Source organism: Melanerpes formicivorus, unplaced genomic scaffold (assembly GCF_026170545.1).
Source record: "Melanerpes formicivorus ecotype bairdi unplaced genomic scaffold, bMelFor1.0.p_v2 SCAF_17, whole genome shotgun sequence".
Lineage (NCBI taxonomy): Eukaryota > Metazoa > Chordata > Aves > Piciformes > Picidae > Melanerpes > Melanerpes formicivorus.
Genome location: NW_027142369.1, coordinates 6,223,831 through 6,236,091, shown reverse-complemented (window position 1 = coordinate 6,236,091; position 12,261 = coordinate 6,223,831). Strand labels below are relative to the sequence as shown.

At 39.1% G+C, this 12,261-nt stretch overlaps 1 protein-coding gene across 1 annotated transcript in view; it reads left to right on the top strand.

Annotated features, from left to right (window-relative positions):
• Positions 1 to 266: 266 nt before the first annotated feature.
• The window catches only part of TRIP11 (thyroid hormone receptor interactor 11), a 33,145-nt gene continuing 21,150 nt past the window's right edge, over positions 267 to 12,261 (top strand). Inside the window, exons 1-9 of the mRNA XM_068148790.1 lie at positions 267 to 1,064; positions 3,897 to 3,973; positions 4,989 to 5,099; positions 5,835 to 6,110; positions 6,869 to 6,937; positions 7,572 to 7,737; positions 9,385 to 9,750; positions 10,415 to 10,455; positions 11,427 to 11,633. Coding sequence (XP_068004891.1) covers positions 926 to 1,064; positions 3,897 to 3,973; positions 4,989 to 5,099; positions 5,835 to 6,110; positions 6,869 to 6,937; positions 7,572 to 7,737; positions 9,385 to 9,750; positions 10,415 to 10,455; positions 11,427 to 11,633 — 1,452 coding nt within the window. The 5' untranslated portion in view covers positions 267 to 925. The remainder of the gene's footprint in view (positions 1,065 to 3,896; positions 3,974 to 4,988; positions 5,100 to 5,834; positions 6,111 to 6,868; positions 6,938 to 7,571; positions 7,738 to 9,384; positions 9,751 to 10,414; positions 10,456 to 11,426; positions 11,634 to 12,261) is intronic.

The following is a 12,261-nucleotide window of genomic DNA, read 5'->3' as shown; positions in this document are numbered from 1 at the left end:
CATTATAAAATGAACCAGAAAAAGAACTTTCAAGAACTTGAGTATTTTGTTTAAAAAAAAAAATCTTCCAAGACAAAACGTGTCTATCGCCTACTGCAATTTATTAATGACACATGACCTGAGCATGTATGTTACGTAGCAAGGGTCGGGATTCATATTGATCACAGGGCGCTACTGGCCCAGCTCTGCAGTCGGCTGACGCGGCCGTGGCGTAACCGGACCGTACCCAACCCGCCGGCCCTGCCCTCTTCGCGGCTGGCGTCACCTACCCCTTCTGGCCGCCACAACTTCAGTGCCGCTTTTGGCCTCGCCCAGCTGCACTTCTGCACAGCCTAAGGTGGATTCGTTAATTTTTCATACGCGCTGAGAGACGCCGGCCGCGCCAGCTGACCGGGCCCGACGGCAGCGGCTCGAACTCGACTACGGCCCGCAGGCTTTTAAACCCACGCATCCTCCAGAGTAGCCTGGCAGCTACCACGAACACTGTCTCGGCTTCCGTCGGCCACACCGCCCTTACGACAGGAACCGGCAGCCGCCATCAGCTGGCCGGCACTGCCAATCCCCGGTGGCTCCACCGCTATCCCGGCATTCTCCGTGGCCGCGTACACGTCGGAGCGGCCAGGGGGACGTTCTAGCCGGTAGCGGTCGCTGTCGATGGTGTTTCGGGAGTTGGTGTCATGGCGACCGTCGAGGTGGCAGGGGCTGGAAGCGCCGGGAGGAGCCGCTGAGCTGGGCCGTGCCGGGAGAATGTGCGTGGCGGAGGGGTCGCCGAGACCGCTTTGCTGAGCCCGCAGCAGGATTCCTGACCCTCTAACAGGCAAAAGAGAGGGGGAGACCGCCCCTTCGCCTGCGGGAGCCAGCTGCCAGCCGTGAAGGCCGTCCGGTGCGGGGCTGAGTGAGGCCCGGAGCCCTCTGAGCGGCGGCGATGGCGTCGTGGTTGGGTGGGCTGGGCTCGGGGCTCGGTCAGTCCCTGGGGCAGGTGGGAGGCAGCCTGTCATCGCTCACTGGCCAGATCTCCAGCTTCACTAAGGATATCCTGCTGGAGGGCGCCGAGGAAGTGGGCGGTAAGTGAGGTTGAAGTGCTGGACCGGTCGGCCGGGGCCAAGAGGGGCGGAGGATGCTTGCTGGCCTGTGCAGTGCGTGCCTGCTGGGATAGGCCTGGTTTCGTGAGGGAGCCCCCTTCTGCTGCCTGCGCGGCCTGTAGGTGATAGCCGGCCGCGAAAACGTAGAGCCGTCCTGCTAAACCGCGGCACGGTGCCTTTCGGGAGAACTACTGGCTTTGCTTTCATGGGTTTGGTGGTGGTGGTTTTGGTTTTTTGTTGTTTGGTTTGTTTTTTTTAATTAATGGTGTTGGAAAATACCTTCGAGATCATCAAGTCCAACCTGTCACCCAACATCACCTGATCAACTAAACCGCGGCACCAAGTGCCTCATCCAGTCTCTTATTAAACACCTCCAATGATGGTGACTCCACCACCTCTCTGGGCAGCCCATTCCAATGGGCAATCACACTTTCTGTGAAGAACTTCTTCCTAACATCCAGCCTAAGTCTCCCCTGGCACAGCTTGAGACTGTGTCCTCTTGTTCTGGTGCTGGTTGCCTGGGAGACCAACCCATACCTATCTACAACCTCCCTTCAGATAGTTGTAGAGAGCAATAAGGTCTCTCCTGAGCCTCCTCTTCTCCAGGCTAAGCAACCCCAGCTCCCTCAGCCTCTCCTCATAGGGCTTGTGCTCCAAACCCCTCCCGAGCTTTGTTGCTCTTCTCTGGACACATTCCAGCAAGTCAACATCTTTCCTAAACCGAGGCTCCCAATACTGGACACATTACTCAAGGTGTGGCCTAACCAGTGCTGAGTGCAGGGGCACAATGACTTCCCTGCTCCTGCTGGCCGCATGTTGTTTCTTGTGACTTCAGGATCCGGAGAATAAACAAACGTATTCCCAGGCTATAATAGCAGAGGTAAATCTGTTCTAGGAAGGTTCTGAATCGAGTGAAGTGTGTTCATCAGTAGTGAAAAAACACAACAGTCCTGTTTGCTTGGTTTATCTAAAATGCCCTTTGATTAGCTGCTTTTAGAATAGTTTCATGAACCCACGGAGTAATAGTAGTACTGAGGATTTTTGCCAGTGGTGTGATCTAAGTCTGACGTGTCACACAGGCAAAGGTCCAGTGTTTCTGATGGTTTTGTTATTTATATTTCAATTGGGCACAGGGAAACGAGTAGAGTTCTACCATTCTGCTACAGACAAGTAGAGCAAGGCCCTTGTTTTAAGGGGATTAGAAACTAGGATGATTTATGTTTAAAATCTGAAACAAAAGCCAAGTAAAATGAGCTTTCTCGAAAGAGTGGTAAGAACAGCAACTGCATGGAACAGCAAAGATTTCTGAATGCTCATCTTAAATATGAAGTTAAAGAATTCTGCTTTGCAACTTCACAATTATGAAGTATCGTGAAAGTCTTGTATAAGTCCTGTTAGCAAGTGGATACTGCTGGTCTCGTACGTATGGATGGGGCTTTGCAAAAATAAGGAGAGAAAATTTGTTCTGATAACTGCAGAGTTACCTTTTTTCACTTCTCTGGAAGACTTGTTCAGGATTGTTTTAAATTCCAAAATGCATATTAATGTAGTTTGGAAACTTATTTTATACTGTTGACCATATAGTCATTTAGTGTAGTTGTTTTGCCTTTTGAAAAGATAAACTGAGCTTCCAATTCACACATTTGTGATTTAGTTTGTGGAAGAGGGGTGTGCTGATGTTCAGTATTTCCTTCCAGGTTTACTTGACTGCTAGATACTGATGTGAACAGCTTACATTTCCTAAAAGGTTCAGAGTATGTTTTTATGGGTTACTAGCCTTGAGGGTGGCATCCAAGCACTAAGATTTTTAAATAACATGTGGATTAAAAAACACTTTTCAAGCAGTTCTTAAAATGAATTTTTTTAATTTCCTAATGCTTCCTAATTTTTAATATTTTCCCTTACATTCACTGCTTTGCCATCTGAACTGAAGATGTTTTTTAATCACAGACTTTAACACCTTCAATTTAGCAGTTTTCATGAGTCAGTAGATGTCTCTGCAGCACTTGGGCTGCGTGCATCGGTTGTAAACAGCACATAGGAAATGATGAAATACCGTATCTCCTTGAAAATTACAGTTCTGTCAAATTTTAAGAGACTGTCACAGTTGCTAAGAATAATTTCTCATTAATAACAATAAATAGTATTTCCATTCTTTAATATGGACATGGGAGGAGTAAAGATAGCCTGTTTAAGGAGGGTTGATCATTAAAGGAAGAGTATCCAGGGACAGAATTACCTGCTTTTTGTGTTAAATAAACTGGTATGGTAGATAGTGCTACCTTTGTGAATGAAAGCGAGTCTGGTGGGAGGGTTGTGTCTTTATGTGGGGCAGGGTTGATGTGTTGTGTGGATTATTTTGTGGAGTTTGTTGGATTTTTTTTCAGAAAAACTTTGTCATTTTGTATTGTGTGGAAGTAATTCTTGTTTTGAAACTTCACATGAGATGAGTGAAAAATGCACAGCTGTCATGTCATAGACAAAGTTCTAAATTAAACACAGATTCAGTAATACAATGAAGCTTATAAAAATTAATTTCCTTTGTTTTAAAGATTAAATCCTTATTTTTCTGTTACTTTTGTGATCTGACTTAAAGCCTAAACAAGAGAGGACTAACAGGTTCAGAAAGACTCTAGTCTGAGAAATGCTTCTAACAGGGATTTGATACAAGCAGTTTCTTATGTTTACTTAGGAATGAACATTGAAGCAGTCTAAAGTAAGATACTCATATTCATGTAACTGTGGTCTGAATTGATGTCTACTTAACTGGTTAAAAGTCCTTTAATAAAAATGAAACTTTTCCCTTTTTTTCAGACGCAGCCACAGAGCTCCATGTGTCCAATTCTAGACTGAGAGAAATAGAAAGTATTAATGCAGCACAAAAACTTGAAGTAAGAAATTTTGGAACATGACTGCAATTAAAAGCAATAAATAACATTTGTTTCTTGTAAAGGTGAAATATGGCACTGAAGTTGCTTGTCCCTGGGTAAATCTAGAAACAAGGGTGACAGTGGTGTTAGAATGTGGCTCTTTTTTGATGGCAAACTACCATCACAGTGCAGGGGCACATTTGTTGATTGGAGTGTATGTGGTGTAAGTTTTCATCTTTTGCTAAATTACACATCCTGCAGCAGTGCATACCTGTCACGTGGACTTGGACTGCAGTAATAGACTTACCTCTGAAAAGCTTGCAAATGCAAAAATCGTCTAAGTTTCATAAATTTTATCTTCAGTATAAAGTGCTTGTGTTCCTTGATGCAGGTCTGCCTGTGTTGCCCTACTGTATGGTCATTTTAACACAGCTACAAATGCTCATGCTCTTCCAAAGCTCCTTACAAATCCCATGTCGCCTTGTAGAAGATGAGTTTGTGTACAGAGGACTTGGTCTTGTGAATTTATGGCTGTAAATGTACAGCTTTCATGTATGTCTGCAGCCCTCAAGAGCACTGAGAAGTAAAAGATAGTTAAGATATTCCTGGGGAAGTAACTGTGCTTGTCGTTTTTCTAGACTCTTGCTATCTGCGGCAGGCCAGTATCAGAATACTGGACTCTGTGGATATTAGCTCCAATTTGTGCAGTGTGGCTGTTCTTAAATCCCACCTGTGCATCATGCTAAGGTGTCATTCAGCTCTGAATTTTTCTTCTTGCCATTTATCTCTTGTCACTGCAAACCTCTTTCTGAAAGTGAGCTGAGTCCATGCCATATGAAAATGAAAATTACAAGCTTGGATGTGTACCTGACTGTGGGCCAACACTTGGGAGTTACTGTCACTGTGCATTTTAATGAAATAGCATGAGAAATCTGTACAGTTTAATTGATTTCTTTACTGTTCAGCAGACTTAAACCTTTCTAATTCTGTAAGAGCTATTTGGAATTTACCAACATAAATTTCTTATTTTTGCTAGAATGAGAGACTGAAAAAAGTTTGTAGTGATTTAGAAGAAAAGCATGAAGCAGCGGAGCTTCAAGTAAAGCAGTTGTCTGTAGAGTATCGAAAGCAGCTTCAACAGAAAGAGGTAAGGTACAGAGTGAAATAATTTGAACAAGTACTCCCAATAATCGTAGAATTGTCAAGGCTGGAAGGGACCTCAAGGATCATTTAGTTCCAACCCCCTGCCATAGGCAGGGACACCTCACACTAGATCAGGCTGCTCAGAGCCCAGTCCAGTCCAGCCTTAAAAACTTGCAGGGATGGGGCTTCTACCACCTCCCTGGGCAACCTGTTCCAGTGTCTCACCACCTATATTATGCTGTTTAATCTCTTTCTTAGAGTTTCTGTGCTAATCCAGAGTAAGTGTTATGCAGTTTAGGTTTCTTGGTTTATTAATATAGACACTGAGAGCCTAAGACATATATCTCATGGAATCATGTAATGTAAGCAGAGCTGGCAGCAGATAGTTAAGATACGTATCAGTATTTTTGTTGTTTCTGGAATCACTGTGAGAAAGGACATTTAACTTCTCTGCATTTCTAATTCAGTTATCTTTAAAGAAGCCAAAATTTCCTATTAAAACTTTGGATGTGCATCATTGCATGTTTGTAAACTTCGCATAGTCTGTAAAATATGAGTTGACTGCTTTTCTACCTTAGGAGAGTGTGGGTTTTTTTCCTTTCTTTAGTGAAAGTGAAGTATTTTGTGCTGGGGGGGGAGTTGTGTGATTGGTTCACATTTTGTACGGCCACAAGAGAGAAAGTAGAGTCTATTTTGATATTCACTTACTCAAATAATGCATTTTATTCTGTATGTTCAGGTGGAAATCAGCCATCTGAAAGCCAGACAGAATGCTCTACAGGAACAGCTGCAGAAAGTACAGACAGCTACTCAGTCAGCACAGTTAGGAACTGATGTTTTGCCACCAGATGCTACTTCAGCTTCCTATGTTCCTGTGGTCAGACATTCATCAGGTTTTGAAGGAGATGACATGGATTTTGGAGATATAATATGGTCACAACAAGAAATAAACAGGTTGTCCAATAAAGTTTCTACACTTGAATCTGAAGTTGACCACTGGAAGCACATTGCACTAGTGAGTGGTTCCCCTCTATCTTATGCTCCCCTCTCCTCTACATTAATGTTTTCATTGCATTTAGTGTTTTGAAGTGGGTCTTTTGAAAGTTGCACTATACAGTTTCTAGAAGTGACATGATTTGAGGGAAAAGCTGATCTTGTAGTCATTTCCTTACTGTCATATGACTAGGGGCATATTCAGTGACTAACTTCCAAATATTTTTTCTTGATGATTTTATGCATGATTTGTCAAGTTAGGAAAAGGATTTCATAAATTTCTTCCTGGCTCTACTATTGACTATTTACTGACAGCATCATACTATTCAAAGTGCTAGCTGGATACTTGCATACTGCTTTTACATACTCTTCTCTCAGTCCTTGGTGTGTCAGTTGTAGTTCATGATCTGCCGAGACAAGGGATCTTGCAAGCTGTTGGTGATGTCAGTCATCATTTATAGCCTTCTTTCAGGGGTATAATTTTCCCATGTGGAATTACTCAGTTAAGCAGCCCTGTATTCTTATTAGATGCAATAACACACCCCACCCCAAACTTTTACACGTTTGCCTGTAATAATAATTGGTTTTTTGATGGAAAATTAGAATGTTTCCTTTAAAGTGCCCTTTTTTTAATATACCCATGTTACTGTAGGTTTAAATTTTGCTCCACATTAGCTTTGTTGTTTTCTACTTTTGAGTATTAATGGAGGAAACACTTACATGGAAACTAAGTATATTTATCACAGTTTTCACATGGATATGTGACTTTTCTTTTCTCAGTCTTCCAAAGCACAAAGGACAGATGATGCTGAACAAAGTGAAATATGCAAACTGCAAAATATTGTTAAGGTAAGATGACATCTTTGACAAACTACTCTTACTTTATACTTTTGATAGTTTTGCATATGGCCACAAGACTTGTAGTTAAATGTAGTTAAAATACAACTCTAGCACTTGTCTTCTCTGTTCAAATGCATGTGAGCATGTAATAGCACAACAGTATTTCAGTCAGCCATACAGACAAGAGTTATTCATAGAAAGGGTATTTATATAGTTTGATGAATACAATATGTAAGCTTAAAAGAACATCAGTATTTATAGGGGCAAGCTACTTTCAGAAGATGTTGATGACTTATGAGACTGAATTTTAGAGACACAAAGTAATTTCTTCTTCTCAGAAACATCTTGTGGTTTTTCATTGAAGACACAAAATACTGACTTGGATGTCATCCTTAAAAGTTATGAGAGAGATGTCCTAATATCTCCCTACATTGGTGTAATACTTGGTTTTGTGCAGATGTATTTTTAAAGGATTGTCTTAACATGTTTAGAAAAACCCAAACCAGCAAGAATATTGACCTCTCTTGGGAGAAATCCTTTCAATCAGTCCTTTCATTTACTAGGGAAAGCTTTTTCTTTCTTTTGTAATTTTTCTTAAGACTCTGTGCTGTATTTTATCATTCTCCTTCTCTAATATTTTTAGGAGCTGAAACAGAATTTATGTCAAGAAATAGATGAACATCAACATGAACTTTCAGTACTGCAGGATGCACACAGACAAAAACTAGTAGAGATTAGTCGTCGACACCGAGAAGAGCTGAGCGAATATGAAGAGCGAATTGAAGAACTTGAGAATCAATTACAGCAAGGTCTTTATTACCACATGCTTGCTTTATTTAATGTATAGTGAATTTGTGTTAAAGCATCAAATATGTAACAGTGTAATAGATATCAAATGCAAGATGTTTGGGAATCTGACTTTCAACTTTAGTTCAGTTTTAAGACGTGTATGTCCTGGTATCTTATATTACCTTTAGCTGGCTTGAAAACTGGAATGATAGCATTTCATCTTCTGACATATATCAGTCTAGAGGGTCATTTTCTGTACATATCAAATGTTGTGCTCTAAATTCTAAACATCTGTTGTGGGGTTTTTTTAACTTGCTCTGAATATAGATGTGGACAAGATCTCAGTACAAAAATAATTTTGGTATGAAGTACTTCATGCCAGTTGTGTTGCTTGATAAAAGCTCACAGAGCACTATCAAGGACCACTCCATAGCCTGTGATATGACTAGATTACAATCTAGAAGCTTAGTAGTTCTCACAAGGAGTTTTCCATTGTCTTATATTTCATAGTCTATAAAAATAGTAATTTCAGTTAAGTTTCCTTTAGGGGCTTCTTTGCAAAAAATACATATGATTTGCCTGTAACCCTCTTAAATCTGTTAAAAGTCAGACTTCTGAAGAGTGCATACTCTCCTTTTGGAAAGAGATCAATTTTATTCTTGGAAAGATGGGAGGTATATTCACAACCTCTTCTAAGACAGTACTGATGGGAAATTTATTTCTTAAAATCACAGAGCTCACAAGACATAATTTGTCTTTTACTGTGTGTGCTACATTTATATAGCATACATCTATGCTGCATGTACAGCAGGATTATTTTAATGTAGTCAAAGGCAGGAATCCCATTCTATTTTGCATTAGAAGTGATCTGTAAACTAAATACTGATTACAGCTTTTGAAGAATTAGAGTATTTTATATTATTTTTTGGTTTTGTTTGACAACATCATACAGACTGGGACAGAGGGAAGTGTTAGGGCTTACACTGAAATAAATTCATAAGCAGCGTGCTTTCATTTAACTTTGTACATTTTTGATGACATCTTTTTATACTCTGGAAAGTACACTGTGATGATTATACAGAACCCTGAATGTTGTGGTAGTGTGGTGGTTTGGGAAAAACATCAGTCCTACAAAACGAGATCTTTAGGTGGAAAGTTTTATGCATAATTTAGCAAATGATGCACTGTTATGTAGCAAATTGTTGTCTAAAATAACCATTTGGCAAATCTTTGGAATTCAGTTAAATTTTAATCAAAGTTTTTACCCTGGGCTAGATTGGATGGCATTGGACAAATTATTCGTAGAAAACTGGAGGATTCTAAATGCTGTTAGACTCTGTCATCTCCCCACCAAGACAGGTTGAGATCAAGTATATTTTAATGAAACTATGAACATGTATGCCTTGCAACGCTTAACCTTTTAAAATTATTTTGGGCCAGGGATTTGTAGTTACTGGAAAAACTGCTTGTCAAACCAGTCATATATTTATAGCACTGCTTCAAATGTTCATTCTATTTAAATAAGCTTTCTGTTGATGGTGGTCATGTCTTTGGCTTAGACGATATCAGGAGAGGAGATGGAAGAAGAGACTTTTAAGCAAAAGGTTTTCACTGCTGGCTTTGGTTAATTTTGCAAATAAGCTTTTTTTTTTTTTTTTGCTTTATAGGTGGTGTGAGCAATGATGCCATGGATAACTCTAAAATTAATGAGCAACAAAAAAGTGCTCAGAGTTTTGAAGGAGGCAAATTAGATGAGTTGCAGGTTGTAAAGGACCTAGAGGATGAAATAAGAAAGTTAAATCACAAATTGTCTTCTGCCAAAGAAGAAAACAAAGCTCTATTGAAAGAGAAAGAACTGGTGAAGGCAGAACAAATCCAAATAACACAAGAATATGAAAACCTTAAATCTGACTTTAGTATGCTTCAAAGTTCTGTTGCAGAGCAAGATGCTCTCATGAAAGAGCAGGAGAAGAAGCTGCAATCAAAGACACCACTACCAGAAGATGTTGTCAGACTACAGCAAGCACTCTTAGGTACAATGACGACCATACTTACTTACTCTATTTTTAGTGTATCTTCACAGGTTTTCACTTTTAATGCTCAGAATTTATTTTAAGAATCTGAAACTGAGTATAAGAATATGTACAATTTTTAAGTTGCTGAATTAGGAAAGCATTGCCCATTGAGGTAGGGCTAAGCAGAGAAGGAGACATTATCAGGGCTAGTGTGATTATCATAGGAATTTCTGATTAGGTAGGTAATGATGTCTGCTAACTGTTTGGTAAGTTTTTCTTTCAAATTAAGTAAAAAGCCTCAATAGAAGTTGTCTGGGTAAATTCTTAAAGTATTCTTTTTGTGTGTAAAGGCAGTCTGTTGCTAGTATCTTCTCCTTACAGAAATGCTGACATACTATCTATTTAAGATGTATACCTCTAGAAAATCTTTTAGTAATGCATAACTGACACACTGGAATACATAAGTCCTTCTAATGTAGCCTCAGTTGTAAGAACGATGCTCAGCATATGGTGATTGGTGTATTTGAATCTTTAAAGCTCTGAGCTTTATAATCTCAAAATACTGTGAAACTAGTCTCTTTGGAATAGCAGAGTTCTGTTGGAGCAAGGTGGGAGAATGATTTGGTTTTGTTGTTGTTTGGAAAGTAGTAAAATTATGGGTTGTTTTTGTTTTCTATTACAGAAGCAGAAAATGAAATAGCAAGACTTTCAAATTTAAATCAGGTAAAGCAATTCTTAAGTAAGCCAACAAAAAGGTTGATAACAGTAGTAACTGATTGGAAAAAATCAGTTGCTATACATTGGCACATACTATACTATGGCACTATACATTTTTTGGAACACTTACACTTGTACTTGATAACTTTGTAATTGTAGATTAATTATGTAAGTACAAATGGAACTAACAGAAATGATACACCTTGCTTCTGAAACTCCACAGCATACTCTGTTAAAGAAAACCAGTAGAATTCTACCTGTCCCATTACTGTAATGTACATTTAAAAAGTATTAATATGACATTCTGTGAAATTTGTCATTTTTCACTTCTACTTTGGCACATATCATATTTTTTCATATTAGCAGTTGTAAAATATCTCTCTTCTTCCATATACTACATTCCATTTTACTGGTGAAGTTAAGCAGTGGAACATACAGTTTCTCTGGAACACACCTTTAGATATTGGGAAGACTGACTTAGTTCTTTACAAGGCATGAGAGATTTGGCTTAGTTTTCCTTGTGTCTGGTGGAGTTTTTCAACTTGTGCCTTCAGTGTTTTGTATTCAAGAGTTTTCAAGGCATTTTCCATGAGGACACTGTTGAGGTGTCCTTGATTGAAACTTGCCAGGCAGCCTTCTACATGTTTAGGGTATCTCTTGGAGGTAAAATAGTTTATCCTGGAGGCGACTATTACTTTACATGTCAGACCATATCTGTTTGTGCAGAAATGCGAGTTGTGTTCCTAAACTTCGTGATAAGAAAATAAGTGTGTGTGAATGGTACAGGCAAATACTTCACAACCAAAAATTTTTAATTGGGATAATATTTATGTAGGCTTACAGATTGTAACATAAAAATGCATGCTTTGCTTTTAATTGTTGAGGGGGGAGAAAGAAACTATTTTGGATCTGAACAATTTATAAATTTCAGCAAGAAAAAGTCTAATGTTTAAATTACTTCTGTTTTGTCACTTAAGGAAGGACTTGAGAAGGAATTGACAAGTGCACAGCATAAACATGAGGAGATTCTTTCTGCAAGTACTGAGGGCCAGAATTCAGAATTAAGTCAGTTAAGACAAGATTTGCAAAGAAAAGAACAAGAATTAAGTGAAAGTATTGCTGAAAGAGAAACACTGATAGTGGAGTTGGAAGAACTAGACAAGCAGAATCAGGAAGCTAATCAGGTAATAAATGTGGCAACTAATTACTAAACTACTAAAGTAAATTTTTAGATTTGTTTGCATGCATGTTTATCTGTTGAGTTGATCTTTGAACATAGATCGCAAGGAAATGTGTTATTCTCTGAAGCTTAAAAAAGTATTGGGACCAACGTTTCTTGTTACTTTCCATCTTCATTTGAACTTCTTAAGTGTAAGAAACTCACTTGTTATGGACAAAGAAATAATACTTCATGTGAGCTATCTATGATACTTTCTGAAGTCCAGTTAAATACTATTTTGTTCTTCTTTGCAAGACTCTTGATTGGTTTTGTTCTGCTAATATTTTGAGCAGTGTTTTGTGACAGTATGCATAAAATGAATGTTTTCTAAATTTTACTTTCTTCCCATTATTTTAATTATGTTGAATAATTAAGCTCCTTTATTACAAGTTGCTGACAATAGAAGCATTTGTGGAGCAAAAAAGGTCACTGACTACATGTAATTAAAGTGGAATGATACCTTCTGATATATTTGACCTGTGAACATACAGTTGCAAGCTTGGTGGAATTGAGCATTCAGAATGCTTTCCTGTTAAATGAATCCCTGCATGTGTATTTAACAATAAGCTCAAAGAAGAAATTTGAAATAGAAT